The sequence below is a fragment of the Kogia breviceps genome, chromosome X (assembly GCF_026419965.1).
Source record: "Kogia breviceps isolate mKogBre1 chromosome X, mKogBre1 haplotype 1, whole genome shotgun sequence".
In the NCBI taxonomy this organism is placed as follows: domain Eukaryota; kingdom Metazoa; phylum Chordata; class Mammalia; order Artiodactyla; family Physeteridae; genus Kogia; species Kogia breviceps.
The window spans coordinates 14249240-14266040 of record NC_081330.1 but is presented as its reverse complement, the minus strand read 5'-3'; the positions used below and the strand labels follow the sequence as shown (position 1 = coordinate 14266040).

The following is a 16801-nucleotide window of genomic DNA, read 5'->3' as shown; positions in this document are numbered from 1 at the left end:
CCTCAAAGAAGAGTAGCCCCCCCTCGCCGCAACTAGAGAAAGCCTGCACACAGCAACAAAGACCCAACGCAGCCAAAAAAAAAAAAAATTCAAAAAAAAAATTCAGGATACCCAGTTATATTTGGATTTCAGGTAAACATTGAAAAACTTAGTATAAATATATCCCATGCAATATTTGGGACATGATCTATACCAAAACATTATTTGATGTACAGCTGAAACTCTGACGTAACTGAGCGTCTTGTATTTTATCTGGCAACCCTAATTCATACAAACATACACACTACATACATATAAATGTACACATATACATGCAGAGATACATATGTACCTGCGTTTTAGAAATCAGGAGTTCACATAGATACTTGAGCTGACTCTAAATGGAAAGGAATGAATTTGCTTGATGGACAGGGATGGGAAAGGGATACTAGGCAGGGCAAATGGCATATTATGGGACTTAAGATAAATTCAAGGAGATCCAACTTTACTGAGTGTGCTGAGGAGTAGCAAGAGATTAAATTTTTAAACAGGTGAATGACATAGATCCTTTAGATAATCATTCTACTGGCACCAAAGAGGCTAGACTACAAGAGGCAAAGAGATGCATTAGTCTGAGGGAGAGATGATAAGCATCACAAACAGGCAACGGAGGATGGAGAGAAGTTCAGGGGTTACAACAGAGTTAAAAATGGTAAGACTTGATGACTAAAGGTATAAAGGGTTAATGTATAAATTTATACAGGGTTGAGGGAGAGGAAGGAATAAAGGACAATACTTGTTTTTCCAGTTCGGGCAACTAAGTGGCCAGGGGTGCTATGTACTGGGATAGGAAACATTGGAAGAGCAGATCTAGGACTATGAATGAGGAGTACAGTTTGGGACATGCTGAGTTTGAGGTGCTGTAGGACATCCAAGCTGAGATGTCCACAAGGTAGCTGCACCCACGGGTCTGGAGCTCAGGAGAAAAGGTCAGGATGGAAAAATATGGACCAGGGAGTCATCTACACTTTGATGAATAAAGTTAGAGGAATAGACAAGGTTGTCCAGGAAGAGGCTATAGAAAGGAAGAGAAGAGGCAAAGAGCGTCAAGGATCAGCAACATTCATTGCACAGGCAGGAGGCAGATCCAGCAAAGGAGACTTTGGGGCGGTCAGAAAGGTTGAATGAATGCCAGGAAAGCTGGGATCATGGAAGCCCAGGAAGGAGAGATTTATCAAGGAGGCAAGGGTCAGAAACTGCAGAGAGGTCAAGATGGGTATTGAAAAGCGCTCCCTGGATTTGTCAGTAAGAGCTCATCAGTGACTTCAGGAGAGTAGATGGCCGAGATAGAAGCTGACTTGGCAAGTACCAAGTGCAGAAGAGGAGCTGAAGTAGCAAGAACATGGATTCGAGAGGCAGACGGACCAGGGTTTCAAAGCCCTGCTCCACACATACTAGCATATTGTTCAACCACTGTACCTTTGTTCACCTGTAAGATGGGGGTAACAATAGTGAATACCTCATAGGGTTGTTGCAAGGGTTACAGGAGCTTAACTATGTAAAAGAGTGCAGAGCCTAGCACATGGGAGGTGCCATGTTACAGCTATTGCTTCGGCTTCCTACGCTGAGGTGATCTCAAGCAGAAAGGTAATATCAGGTGCCTATAAAATTGACGGCTACAGGGGATTCCCTGGTGGCACAGTGGTTAAGATCTGCCTGCCAACGCAGGAGACACGGGTCGGAGCCCTGGTCCGGGAAGATCCCACATGCCGCGGAGCAACTAAGCCCGTGTGCCACAATAACTGAGCCTGTGCTCTAGAGCCCATGAGCCACAACTACTGAGCCCACATGCCACAACTATTGAAGCCTGTGCACCTAGAGCATGTGCTCCGCAACAAGAGAAGCCACCGCAATGAGAAGCCTGCGCACCACAGCGAAGAGTAGCCCCCTGCTCGCCGCAACTAGAGAAAGCCCACGCACCGCAACGAAGACCCAACGCAGCCAAAAAAAAAAAAATAGACAGCTAAAGAAGTGGAAGTCAGGGGGCTTCCACTGACTATGGCTTCAAGGTCATAACATGGTATCTGTAATCCAATCCAGTTTCAGAAGATGCTGTTGCCACTACAGTCTGTCACCCATAGGTAGTACAGAAGCCACTAACATATCTTTGGAACCTCCTGCCAGCCAACAAGCCCCAGGAAGATAGCCTCTGCCTAACTGAAGTCTTTCAAACATTGCACAAAGGCATCTCACTGGCAGAACTGAAAATGTATCAGAACCCACACTGTATCGGAACCCTAGCTGCAAGGGAGTCTGGGCTAGGTGCTTTTTTTAGCCTTGGGGCTGTGGGTGGGGGGAGGAATGGATGTTGAGTAGCAACAGATAATATCCAGTGCATCTATCTTGAGGGTGGAGCAAATATTTTCAACCTGACCGTTGCCACCAGCATTCCACCTGTGGTCAAAATAGAGCAAAATTGACAAAATCCTGCAAAATACAAAGAGGGATGGAAACAAGACTAAAGATCAAAGGATAAGCTTGAACAGGAGAGTGACTATCTCTTTCTCTTATATTGGAAGGAAAATGGTGAGAAGGGTTACAGACAGTTTATAGGTTGGGGGCAGGAGGAGAGGGGTGGAGAAGTTACAGAAGGTTCTCTCTCAAGAGATGTATTATCCCTTTAAAGTGGGGAACAAATATCATCTGCCCTGAGTGAAAAAGGTAGCAAAAAAATAAAAAAGAAAAAATGAAAATGAAGAAGAAACACAGGACTTATTTTATAAAGCATTGTTATTCTTATTTATTGAAAATGTCCATTTTAAAAGTCTTCAAAATAAAAACAAGTTAGAAAATTTGAGCTGTGTAAGAAGGGACGTGACAGAAGAGGAACTGAAAGGCCTCAAAGGGCAGCAGTTTGACTACAGAGTAACAGGGACCCATTTATAGAGTACTGTAAACAACAAAACTATGGAGACACTGCCGTCAGGTTAACATGGCTTCATTTCCCATATAGGATTGTTGAGTGTGAGTGCAGACACCACTCTGCACAAGCTACGTTACCCAGAGTACACAGGGCCTCTCATCAGAGGGGCCACGTCCCCCAAACATGCATATGGACACGTCACTTTAAAATAAAGACCTTTCAATATTTTAAGCAATCCTATATACCTTATCAACTAAAGTACTTTGTAATCACAAAAATGTTTCCTATGGATACAGTTTGCACATTTATTGCAAGCCACTGACTAACCACAGACAGGGCAGATGCTATGATCTGTGTTGCTGTTATTGTTGTTTGCCATTTGGAGATGAAGGACAGCATCTCTAAACTGTTGGGCTAAAAACAGAACAACAGCCATTGCTAGCGACCTTGTTCGGTCTTCAGCTTCCAAAGACAGCTGGGTGTGGTTGGCTGAGATTGATCTGCAGGAACAGTCCTTTTCCCGTGGATGGTGTAATTTCTGCTGTGCAGCAAGCAGTCAACAGCCCCGTACCATGTAGTTATGGGAATTGAGACTCACCCTGTACTAGAAAGGAAAAGGGCTTAACAAGCTGGGGAGTTCAAGCTTCAAGTTTGGTTCCTAAACAACATTCGCAAAACCCACATTTATAGGCACCCATCAAATGTATCTGGGAGACAACTTCGCTCAGTCCACTGGTCCTTGGCCTCTCTTTGCAGTGATCTCCTCCACCTGGCCAAACTTCCCGTCTTTGGGACAGACGGGGCAGGTTGCACTGCTCTGTCCTACAGCCCCAGGCCAACCTTCAACTGTGCTGAATTTGGATGTGTGTTGCCCTCCCGTGACCCTCTTCTAAACCTGGTTTATCACAGTTCTAATTTCTCAGACACTCACAAAGGCGAGGGTTTGATTCAACGAGCAACTTGCGTAAATCAGTTCCAAATAATGAGCTTCACTAGTAGCCAGCACACAGCTACTAGAGGGGCCCTTTCTTTATGGCTATACACGCTGGACCAACAGCACATTTCTGCAAATAGTGCTTAGAGTCCTACCCGAAGAGGCTGTTGACTATTACAGCCTCTCACAGCATATATGGTAGAGCAATCAAGGGCATTAAAGCCGTCTGCTAGGGCACAACACCTCCTCAAGTGTAAGCTGAAGGATGAGAAGTCGCAACTTAGAAAAAAGTAAGTGCTCACAGCCTGTATTTTTAAAAAGCAAAGCACACACATACCAGTTGACACACCACTTGGTATGCTTGGCTAAAAGCACTGGGGAAATAGAAAACTTACACACAGGCAGAAGGTTAGGGACAAAAGCTATCATGCACTGGCAAGAGATGGGCAGCTCTGCTACTGAAGGGGAGGACTGTCCAGTGCAATTTGCTAATGGATTTGGTGTTGGCATGGGTGACCAGAGCTTCTGTCCCACAGAGTTAAAATGTAAACCGGCACGAAAGGAGGGAGGGCACTACAGGTTTCTTGGTCTTATAGACAAAATAGGGTAGTCATTAAAAAAAGTGTGCATTGAGGACGGCCCAGGGAAGGGCTGCTGGATCGCTGGGCGAACGTGTTAGCCTTTCACCCTACGCCTGTCCGAGTTCCAGAAGTGTTGCCTTCAGTAAATCAGCTACTGAGGGGCTGCCAGGCACAGGAAAGCATTGGGGGAGAAAGTCAAGTTCACATGTACTAAGCCATGGCCGGCCACTTTGGGACAGCAGCCAGCCCAAAAGCAGTGACCCGAGATAATGGCCGGGAGAGAGGCACTATGAATTGAAAGCCATCTGAAGACCATGTAAGTCATTTGCCTACATTAGCTTCCCTTTGCTTACTGAATGGAAAAGGCTCTGGGGAGACGTTCACCCCCTCTTGCTTTGACCTCTGTCAAAAAAAAAAAAACAAAACAACCAACCAATAACCAAACAACAACAAACACTGAACCAAACACACACAGAGAGAGAGAGAGAGAGAGAGAGAGAGAGAGAGACTAAGATACGAAATAAAAAACAGAGAAGTGAACAAGCAAACTGAGTCAGATCACTCAGCTGGACATTTCCCGATGCCCTGCAGGCACCCTCTGCCAGCTGCACTGTGATGGTTATGGGAGAATGGAGGTCTTGCTACTGGACTCGGCCCGCATACACTCATCAGTTTGCTTCAACAGCCTCCGGACCAGCTTTTCTAGGTCCCTTCTTGATTTCAACTCTTCTTCCAGGCACTGCTTCATTCTTTTATTCTCCTATGATGGGAAAAGACACTTAGTGTCTCTTCTCTTTCAACTCAGAAAACTACGTAGGGGCCTCCCCAGTCTCGCTGGTACTGACCTCATCTCAGCTCATGAGCAGCAGGTCCACAGTCCCCAATGCCAACTTAGATGTGTTACAAGCACCTCGGACTCATTACGCCCTAAAGTGAACTCAGTCTCTCCCCCACCACCCAAACTTCTCTTCCACCTGTGGCTCTTGATTTCCGTGAAGGGCGCCACCATATCAAAGTAGATACCCGGGTAAAAAGACTCATCGTCCATCCCTGGCTCTTTCTTAATCCCCACATCGTGGCGCCATTTTCCAAAGGCTCTAACTCGGCGATGTGCCTTCCTTGACATCTGTGTCCCTCCTCCGCAGCCTGAACGGCTTTCCGTCCTCAGCTCAGGACTTTATCATGTCTCACCCTGAGTTTTATAATAACCTCCTAAGTGGTCTTCTAGCCTCTGGTCTCTCTCCCTTCAATCCATCCTTTACCCTGTCACCAGGTACAGTCAGTCCTCAAACCCAAGGAAGAGTGTCCCTCATGGAGCACTGGATCAGATCTGCAGAGGAGCCCACAAATCATGATTTTTGGTTCCGTTTACACTTACATGCTCATGAATGACTTATCTTTTCTTAAATTCTGTTTGCAAAAGTCAGGGAACATGCAAGTCGTAACTAAGTTTGTGATCCTGTTGTAAATCCCTAAATAGGTATATAAGCAAGCTTCAAAAACGGAAACCCAAGGCCACGTGGTAAAATCAACAAAACCCACCCAGCTGACACAAGGGAACTAAGAATCTCCACTTCACCACCTTGTTCCTGGCCTTGTCCTGAGGGCATGTACCGGTGCACAGCAGGGAAGAGGGGGAAGGCCCGTTAGGATCTGACAAAACGACTTTCGAATTTCATTACCTGTTTCAGCTCTTTGACCTCATCCTTCAAGGCATAAACAGTGTCGACAAGGCTCCTAGAACACAAAGATAAAGTTCATAGATTAATAGATGGCACTGAGCTATTGTTAAGTGAGACTTAAGAAGAAAAGCAGCTTTATAGAAATACAGATCCTGAAAAGCAGTGGCCTTGCTGGTGGACCAGAAGAGATACTGCTATGAATGGTCCCTGTGTTTCTCTCTCTTTTTTTTTCAACATCTTTATTGGAGTATAATTGCTTTACAGTGGTGTGTTAGTTTCTGCTCTACAACAAAGTGAATCAGTTACACATATACATATGTTCCCATATCTCTTCCCTCTTGCGTCTCCCTCCCTCCCACCCTCCCTATCCCACCCCTCTAGGTGGTCACAAAGCACCAAGCCGATCCCCCCGTGCCACGCGGCTGCCTCCCACCAGCTATCCACGCCACACCTGGTAGTGTATACGTGTCCGTGCCACCCCCCCACCCCGTCACAGCCCAGCCTTCCCCCTCCCCACATCCTCAAGTCCATTCCCTAGTAGGTCTGCGTCTCCATTCCCGTCTTACCCCTAGGTTCTTCATGACCTTTTCTTTTTCTTTTTAGATTCTATGTATATGTGTTAGCATACGGTATTTGTTTTTCTCCTTCTGACTTACTTCACTCTGTATGACAGACTCTAGGTCCATCCACCTCACTACAAATAACTGTTTCGTTCCTTTTTATGGCTGAGTCATATTCGATTGTATATATGGGCCACATCTTCTTTATCCATTCATCTGTCGATGGACACTTAGGTTGCTTCCATCTCCTGGCTATTGTAAATAGAGCTGCAACTACTGGGCATATACCCTGAGAAAGGCATAATTCAAAAAGAGTCATGTGTTTCTCATTTTACGGGCTAACAAGCAGCGTCACACAAGCTCTTTCTAACACCGTGTGTCGCCGCATGTTTTCCATACTTTCCTCCTCCTGTGCTGCTCGCTTCCCAGCTTCGGCAAGTCCCAAAACACAGACTAGTGTATTGTACACCTGTAACTTATATAATACAGTACATCAACTCTACTTCAATTTTTTTAAAATAAATAAAAAGAAAAGTCAAGAAAAAAAAGAGACTAGGGCTCCTCATAAGGTTTTGATTTCTCTCTTGGGGGCAGGAAGGACCATCACCTGACATATTATAATGAGAGGTGTCACCAGGCCCTGCCTATCCTACGCTATCTGTGCTATGGCATTGCCCTTCTCACCTATCTGACCCTACACCACCGTACAGGACACAAACACAAAGTCAGGGGCATTATTTCTCAAAGATTCCATATATTCCAAAAAAGGATAAAGCACCTTGGCAGAACTGTGGAAGAGTCATTTCCTCTCTGGCTCTCTCCCTGGACAAGGACATTGGAGATCTGGGCTCCAGTTCTGACCCTACGACTTACCAGTCCTCTAACCTTAGGTAACCAGTTTTCTTCTCATCCTCTCTTGGTCTAATTTTCTTCACATACAAAATGGGGATAATACCGCATTCCCTGAAAACCTCATAAAGTCATTGTAGGGGTTAATAGAGCTATAATAATAGTAATTATAACGATCATCATTTATTGAGTAATTATCATGTGCTAGCCTTTGTACTTCTTATTCCATTTAACCTCACAAAAACCCTGAAAGTATTACTATCATACCCATTTTACAGATGGGGAAACTGAGGCACGGAGAGGTGATAGAACTTGCTCCAGGTGACATGGCTAACAAGTATCAGAATCTGGAGTTGAATCAGGACTGTTATTCTCTTGAGCCCAAGTGCTTTACCATTTGGTCGTATCACTTCATACACCAGATGGAAAAATACATCGACGATGCCAAGCGCTGTGAAACACGCTGTCCTATGCAAATTTAGGCCTGACTTCAGAAATGACTCAAGTATAAATATGTACTGAACCTGATTTTCCCCCATTAGGTCACCCTCACTACTGTGCAAAGCTAAGTCAGGGACATAATTTCCCTGAATCTCAGTTTCCTCATCTGTAACAGTGGTGACAGTAACGTTTATCTCCCAGGTTTGCAGCAGGAGTTTAAATGAGGTCAAGTATGTGAAAATCTAGTGGCCGAGTCACTAAATGTGAGAGGCATCCCTCTGGACAAGGGAATTGCTGCTATGGCCTTCCCAATGCCTCCAAAACCCCTGTGGATTGGTATTCTTGCGTGTCCTGAAGTCCCTTCCTGACCTCCTCTGCCTCCCCTTCCCCCTTCCCTGTGCTGGGGGGCAGCCCTCCCAGGCTCCCAACTGCACAGTCAGCCAAGAGGGCCACATTCTCAGATGAGGAGGGACTGTCCTTCCGTGCAGGCTTGGCCAAAGCCACGTTGCCCTGGCAGAACCTTCTTTCCAGCCCCCAGGAAAATCAGAAAAGGTTTAGCCCGCTCTACGCACTTTTCTTCAATGATGGTCTGGCCGTTGCTTCTGGTTTCTTCGATGATGAGTTTCTCTTCCTCGGGGAGTAGGACTTGGGGAACGGAATCCTTGCGAGCACCTACAGACAAGGGCGGCAAGAGGCGAGGGAGGGAGTTTACTGGGGGAGACTATTTGTTGCGGGTTAGTTCCTTTCTACTGTTGTTTTTGAGGGGTCTTTGGTGACGGCATCTGGCTGCCTGGCACCCCGAGAATAGTCACCCAACACGTGCTGACGGGAGAAATTCGAAATGGCCAAATACACTGATTCAATCCTGGGGGCGGGGGGGGCACATTTTGTATCCAGAAACACAATGTGAAGAGGCCGCTGTGAGAAGTGTCCTCGACCAAGACCCCATCCTTTCCTGTTTTGCCTCTTCCAGAGCAAAGAGCCGGCCAGTGACCATTCCTCCGTGCGCATCTCTGGGGAACGGCACGCCACACCCCGTGGGTTCTGTATTTGAGTAAAAGCCGTGCAGAGCGTAGCACTGCACTGGGACGCGGCACGCTTAAAGGGCCTCAGAAGCATCACTCACTCCCATTTGTTCTCTTTACCTTCCGACAGGGTGAAGCAGGGTCAGTGAAGACCATTTTCACGGAGGGTGGAGGGGGCGTTGGGGAGATAATCACAACAGCAGCAAAGATGCAGGTGTCCTTACTGCTGTCCTTACTGCTCTCTGCTCACCATCTCCAGGCTCTGGGATGGAAGAGGTGACAGTGCAGCCACGGGACCTGACCAGACGGCTCTCCTGCACCTGCAACCTCCCCTTCCCTTCTGGATCCTTCCTCTCAGAGCCACTGGCTTCCTCTCTTCTAAGCCAAGTTCCTTCCAGTTGTGAACACTCAGTGCCTTCACTCAACCTCCATCCCTTTCCCGAGGTGGATGTGTCTCTGCCTTCCTCGGGGCCCAGTACTTCGTAGGTGCTTAATAAGTGCATAGCAGACTGGCCGAGTAACCAACTGACGGGATGCAGCAAGAAACAACAGCGGCCGCTTCTACGGGTGCAGGACTTCTGGCCGGAGAGGGATGGAGGGTGTCGGTCACCAGGATGCGAAAACGTTTACCACGTCCAAGCACTATGCTAGACACTTTCCACACATAAAAGGGGAGGCCAGGGAGGACGGGGTGGGGGTGGGGTGGGGAATGAGCCTCTTGAGGCCAGAATGCCTGCCCGCACCTCTGAGCAAATCTCCCGTCTCTATCAGTGTGAGGACAGGAGGCGGTGAGAGGTGAGGTCAGATTTCGTAGGAGGGCTGCTGCTTCTGGCGTCTCCTTGCCCCCCTCTCTTTCCTCGTTTTTGCAATAAAAACTGCTCTCACTTTCTTTTCCTGACTCCCCGAACCTTGTTATCAGGGCTGGGCATGCCCAAAGCCAGAGGCAGGTTTGGTCTGAGAAGCAGAAGGTGTGACAGTCCCCCCCTTCAGAGTCAAAGGCGTCAGCTTCCCCGTAGAATGCTTTCCCCATGAGGACCTGAGAGACATGTTACTTTGGAAGCATCGGTCAGGGCAGTCCGCTGAGGAAGCCCTGCCCACACTCAAGCCAGGGCTCAGTGGCTGTCCAGAGGGAACATTAGGGAGAGCTTATCTCTTACACAGATGCAAGACCCTCACACCAGGTATCCTGAACGTCTATAATAATGAAAGACCAAGGACATAAGCGATGTGACCTGGCTTTTCTAAAAGCACAAGGATGAATCAGAAAGTATTATCTCGCTTTCAGTTTGTAGCCTGAAAGTTGTTGGGGGAAATACCCTCACCTAATGGCTCCCTGATAAATTGCAGACATTCTCAACAGGCCCTGCTAAGCAGCTACATTTCCAGATTTTCAGAGCAACTCTGAAACCTGAGTTTGGTGAAGCTCTGTTTGCTTAAATATGCAGCTGATCAAAGATAGTATTTTGACTTCCTTTCCAAATCTGCCTATAAGAAGAGATTAGCATCAGTTCACAGACACAGGAACTCTCTGGGCTCTTTAATTCCTAACTAGTGTTGGTGAAGGTATCTGCGTACTTCAAAGGAGAGTGACTTTAAAAAAAAAATTTATTTTCATTTCTATCACCTCCAACTTTTTTACTCTTGCATCTCTCTTTGTCTCTGGGTGAAAAGAAACAGTGGGTAAACAAACCGCTTGGTAGCTAAAACCAGCTTATCTGAAAGATGCAGCCCTGTGCCCGCCCCTCCGCTGCAAGTCACCTGCTTTGCACACCCTGCAGCCCATCTGGGTTGCTCGTCTCTTTTTCTAAGAGGCAGTGAGCAGTCGCAAAGAAACATCACTCATTAGAGAAAGTGGTTTGGGGGAACCTACTTGAGCCGTGGCCTTGTTGAAAGTTGGCACTGGTACAGTAGGCTTCGATCACTTTCAGAATCTGAGCGTCCTCTTCCAGGGCAGCCGTACCTGTCAAGTGCAATGAATCGTGACTCCTCAGGGAGACCCATGCCTCTGGACCCTCGAAATGATGCAGTGCACTCGGGTGCTAGGCACTGGCTTCTCTGACCAATGGTCTTAATGAAAGGCAGGAGAGGCGGACCGGCTGGCATGGTGGAGTAAGAGTGCCACTGTCCCCAAGGAGCTCTGGAGTGAGCCACCCAGAGTTCGAAAGTGGAGGGTCCTGTCAGTGTCTCAGAGGCTACAAGGCCAGCACTGGGCCTGGCGCGGGCCTCAGTTCTCATCCCATATGCCACACCCTTCCTCTCCATCAAATTTCAAGGCTCACTTTCTCTAGGAAACGTTCCACCATTAGTCCCACCCATTTTTTCCCAACCAGCCAGCCTAGTCACTGATTCTGCCTCTCGTTCCCCCAACCCCCCTCCAACTCATTCTAGAAATGACTGTTAACACGCTGGTGTGCACATCCAGGGGCGAGGTGAGGGGTAGGGGAAGCAGAAGCTAGAGTCCAGCAGAGAGTTATCCAGACTGTATTTCGGACTGATACACACAGCTCTGTCACCTCTTTGTGACACATCACTTTCTCTTTCACGTGTGGTCCCAGAGTACCTTGTTCCCAGAGAGGCAAATGTGTGCGTATCGATTGGCTGACCAACTTTGCAGCCTGTCTCTAAACCCAGCCCTGTTTCTATATGCCAGCAGGCTGCTTCCTTGACTAACTGAGAACATCACTGAACATTAAAATTCCAGAGGATCTCAGGCTTCGGGCCTATTTAGTCCAGCTCAGTAAAGGCAAATATCTCAGGTGTCAGAAACTAAGAGGGAAGAAAAAAATGCATCCATAGCAAATGGGTCCCTTTAGTGGTTCTAAACCACGTAGAGCCAAATATTCAACATGAAAACTATATAGATGGTTTGTCTGCCTAAGACGGCAGGAAAAACAGCAGGAGACAGCTTATTCCAAAATCTGAGAGGTGGTGGCCAAGCCTTCCCATGCATTTTTCTTTCTGGCAAAGGAGACGCTGAGAACACACTGCTCGAATCCTCTTCTTTCGAAATATTCCTCATCCACAACCAACCCTCTAAAAGTACGAAACACATACTTTTGCGGATGACATATTCCTCCTCCGAGGGCTTTCTTTCGGTCTTTCTTTTGTGAAGAAACTTCTTCATCGTTTTGGGGCTTTTACCAGATTCCTGTAAGGATGGAGGTTTCTTTATGAATTAAAAATTTCCCCAAAAAACAAATTTAAAAAGCAAATGAAATTAAATAGAATGGCTCTCTCTTATTTTTGACAGTCTCACTTAGGAGGGTATCAAGATTTAATACTACACACAACAAAAATGGCTCCAATAAACTCTAAAAGGTTAAATAAAACCGAGGCAATGCTATTATCCTCTCAATTGCCGTGGAGACGGGAATAAGAATGGTGTGGGCCCACTGCAGATGCAGCTGCTTCTCTAGGAGGTCAAATGCCTTTAGGGTACCATCTGCAGAGAAAGTAACGGATGTCAATCCTAGAGAAATAACAGTATTCCCAACTTGGCTTATATTCCCCACTGATACAGCGTTAAGGGAATGAAATAACAATTGTAAGTATTAATGGGGTATAGGCTGCTTTTTGAAGAGCTTCAAAACTATTTAAATAAATTCTCCTTAGCGACAGTTCCACAAAGAAGAATATCAATTTCCATTTGTGAGACAGGAAAATTAAGGCAGAGAGACTGAGTGAGTTCCCTGTAGTCAGAGAGAAGAGCCAAATGAAGGATTTCCTGATAAATAATTTGGGGTTAGGCATAACATACCTACAGCAAGCTTAAACATACATCTATAAAGTCATATTTTTAATTAGTAGATAAAAGAGAGATGAATTATTGGATCTGCCTTTGCCGTATGAATAACCAGCAGGTCTAAAAGGGTGCTCATTAAGTACATGAGTAAATAGCGATCATCTTATTCCAACCTTCCATGCAATGTATATACAGGATGCATGGAAAACAGTTACTACCTTAAAAATAACTGCAACAAAGAATTTAATTTCTTCCACTTAGCCTCAGTGATCCACTTAGACTTGAAAACAGACAGACATGAAAAACTCACATGTGACAAAAATAACAGGAAAAATAGAAATAGCATATAAAAACAACCCCACGGAAAACAGACATTTTAGAGGCATTATAAGATGACATTTTCGTACATATTTCACAAGAGCCTACTTTTTTGAAGAAAGTACTTACATGTCAGAATTGTATCTTCATATTTTAGCCACCAATTGTAACAAGGGACAAAACAAGCATAAAGGAAAGCTTCATTCATCAAAGGTTACAGCACAGCATTATATGATGTCACTGTACGCCAAAGATATCATTCTACCCTTACCTTTAAGATATAAGACATCCTCTAAAGTGAATATGTAAAGAAAGAGAAGATGAGCGTGAGAGGTCGATGGTTATAATGACCAAATCCATTTATCAATAATTCTAAAACAACATTTGAAATGTTAGTGTTATCATAAATTACACAGAGAGAATATCATCATGTTTCCCACATTAGTTTCAGATGCAATATCATCATGCAAAAGCCCAAGGAATACAGTTCTGTGCAGAAAAACAAATGCTGAAAATAACTGAAATACACATCTCCCAGCAGAAACAAAGTGATCATGCCTTAGTTTTAATGGATTAGTTCTAGGAAGGATTAAGTCAACTTCACCCTTCAAAGCTCACCTTAATTTGAACTTAGTAACTGACAATTACAAAATATCCATCATTAAAAAGGGGATTTAGGGGGCTTCCCTGGTGGCGCAGTGGTTGAGAGTCCGCCTGCCGATGCAGGGGTCACGGGTTCGTGCCCCGGTCCGGGAAGATCCCACATGCCGCGGAGCAGCTGGGCCCGTGAGCCGTGGCCACTGCGCCTGCGCGTCCGGAGCCTGTGCTCCGCAACGGGAGAGGCCACAGCAGTGAGAGGCCCGCATACCGCAAAAAAAAAAAAAAAAAAAAAAAAAAAAAAGGGGGATTTAGGTAACTATGAAGTGGCACTCCTGGTTTAGGTAATCAGAGGAGAAAATTGGATGATTGCAGGAATCACCGGTCAATTTCCAAAGCCAACCTGTGGGGCTGTTTCCTGGCCAAATTCTGAATAGAGGTACATAAGGTACATAATAAAGATTCAGCTCAAGAATTATTTCTCCTATCATGTCAGGTTGAAAGGATCAAAAAATCCTCCCATATCCAAATATTGTCCTACTTTTACTGCACTAAGAATTGGAGGCAACAATTCAGTGAAACAATTAAGTGAAGCATGGTGTTTTAAATCAAAAACTCAAAATTGAGCTAAGTCTGTGGCACTCATCAAAACACACATTTGACACAAAAATATATGCTGTCTTTGCACCGTAATTCTAACACGCCTCTCATAATTGTCACAGACTTAAATCTTCACTCGGTAAGACCTATTTAAAGAATAGTTACTAATAAATGAGGATCTTTTCCGAAAGCTGAAATGATGAGAAACTTGTTAGGGAAAAAAAAAGCCACCGTTTGGATGGAAAAGGTAACGCCCCACACAGTTACGGCAGATAGTGACTGACATTTCCTGACTGCCACTTCTAGACAAAAAAAAAAAAAGAACCAAAAAAACAAAAACCCTTGAAATCTGCATTCTACCCAAATATCAGATGTCCTCTAGGGTGGTCGCTTAAAAGCCTCTTTTTAGGGCTTCCCTGGTGGCGCAGTGGTTGAGAGTCCGCCTGCCGATGCAGGGGACACGGGTTCGTGCCCTGGCCCGGGAAGATCCCACGTGCCGCGGAGCAACTAAGCCCGTGAGCCATGGCCGCTGAGCCTGTGCGTCCGGAGCCTGTGCTCCGCAACCGGAGAGGCCACAGCAGTGAGAGGCCCGCATACCGCAAAAAAAAAAAAAAAAAAGCCTCTTTTTATAAAAACACTCCTTTCATTAAATTCTTTTTCTCTTTCCAACTGAAGCAAATAATTCAGACTTTCATAGTTCAGACCCATGGCTTGGTCCCATAAGACTTTTACTGATTTGGTTTAAGAGATCAGAATGATTCCAAATGCAGAATTCGGACTGCTTGGTTAGCAATTCAACGCTAATGAAGTGGCATTTGTTTGGGATGTGTGTACATCATGACCTATTTATAGAATTATCATATAATCATAAAGGCAAGCCAGAGGCACTCCAGGGGGAGACCAGGGAAACTCAGGCAGTGCACAGAAACCTTGTGGATATTCAAGAAATAATGTGTAGATGGACAGTGAGGAAATGGAAAATTAATTTTAAAAAATCACTGAGTCTGGCAATTCGAGATTGACTGACATGTATCACCTATCATCAATTCTAGCACATGCCCATGGAACTCTTTGTAATAAGCTACAAAATCAGCTTGTCAGAAGCATTTTATACCATATGTAGCAAAATTACCTCTTTATAACCTAGCGCTGCTGATGGTCTAAGTGGAGGCGCAGGTCGCAGACAACTTAAGCTCCACGGTTTTATAATTTGAGGAGGCTCCAAGGGTCCTCGGGGCTGTCCGGTAGAGCTAAAAGACTGGGAGAATGTCTGATGAGATGTTGGCAATCTGCCGTCTGAACCCGACCCCTGGGCCACACACTGAGAGAACAGCAATAGCTTCGTTGCATCCGCAAAGGCAGCCCCAGAAAGGAAAAGATGGGAAAACAAGTCTCCAGTTGGAGAGCTGGCGTTTTCCAGTCAAGACTCTGGGGTCTCTAAGGAACAGCACAAAACTAACTCACTCCACACCCCATGATCCTGCCCTCCCTCTGTCCTGGGATTTCATTCAAGTCAGGTGTTTGCTCCCCTCTAAGGGAGGCAAGTGGAGTAACAGTCAACATTTAATGAGTTTGGTCATGTGTGTGGTGCTCAATTAGGCACTTAAATAGGTTATTTCCTGAGAAGGACTTAAGACAAACTTTAGCAAAGTGAAGTAACCAGCCGGCAATTGGCAAAGCCAAGATTTGAACCCAGATCTGATGCCAGAAGCCCTTGTTGTTTCCACCACACACTGTGCTCAAAACTGGAATTTGGGCATCACAGGTTTGAGTGTTAACAGACAACACAGCACATCTTCAACCTCACTCGGCAAGTACAGTAAAATCTCATCAGTTCAAATTCCGTGAACTCTAAATTTAGGATAAAATGGAAGGAGACAACGCTCGCAGTTCACCCTTAAAGGTTACCCAGGGAATGTGATGCATAAATGAGACTGCATGGAGATGTTCAAGTACTTACGAAGGTAAACTATTTCCTTTGACTTCGCACATTATTAACATGAACATAATGGTTGCTGATTAAAATAAATGCTGTTTATCATGAAAACATCTTAGCAGGACTTCTGGCTAGAAAAACTTTGCTAGCGGTTAGTTGGATACCTTAATACTGTCAAACAAAGCTGCACACCGCTAAGTCAAACTCTGTTAATTGGGATGGGTCTCCCTCCATAACAAGAAACCAGAATTAGTGAGGTCTGACTGTACTTCAGACCCTACAAATACAGACTATCCAAAGGCTAAGGGCATGCTCACCACTTCTTGTAAGTCCTCAGCAGGCAGGATTTGACAAGAGACTCAATAGTCCCGGGACAGAACAGACGGACTACTTACGGAATGAGCACTACAGGATGACGAAGATGTTTTGGATAATGAACTGCAAGAGGCGGGTCCTCTGATCAGCCTGTACAGATGCTCCAGCCAATCCTGGAAGTCCTGGTTGTTGCCGCAGTGGACCACAATTCTCTCTACTATGTTACCTGCATCGCCCGATTAGGAGCATTTGGAAACAAAAGGCAAGGAGGAGCTTGAGCTTGCCTCATTCATAAACACACTTCATTGCAGCTAGGACT

The 16801-nt window shown here is 45.6% G+C and overlaps 1 protein-coding gene across 10 annotated transcripts in view; it reads right to left on the bottom strand.

The window, feature by feature from the left end:
* Window positions 1–2751: 2751 nt before the first annotated feature.
* ARHGEF6 (Rac/Cdc42 guanine nucleotide exchange factor 6) overlaps window positions 2752–16801 on the bottom strand; it is a 117740-nt gene continuing 103690 nt past the window's right edge. For 4 of the 10 annotated variants that reach the window (XM_059049581.2, XM_067022896.1, XM_067022897.1 and 1 more), the window contains 8 exons: window positions 16563–16708; window positions 15364–15489; window positions 13306–13326; window positions 12029–12122; window positions 10845–10934; window positions 8522–8621; window positions 6100–6154; window positions 2752–5177 (listed from right to left, as the gene is read on the bottom strand). In XM_059049581.2, the coding sequence (XP_058905564.1) occupies window positions 5037–5177; window positions 6100–6154; window positions 8522–8621; window positions 10845–10934; window positions 12029–12122; window positions 13306–13326; window positions 15364–15489; window positions 16563–16708 (773 nt within the window). In that variant the 3' untranslated portion in view covers window positions 2752–5036. Of the gene's footprint in view, window positions 5178–6099; window positions 6155–8521; window positions 8622–10844; window positions 10935–12028; window positions 12123–13305; window positions 13327–15363; window positions 15502–16562; window positions 16709–16801 lie in introns of all 10 variants that reach the window. The other 6 variants (XM_059049583.2, XM_059049586.2, XM_067022893.1 and 3 more) reach the window with 3 other exon arrangements.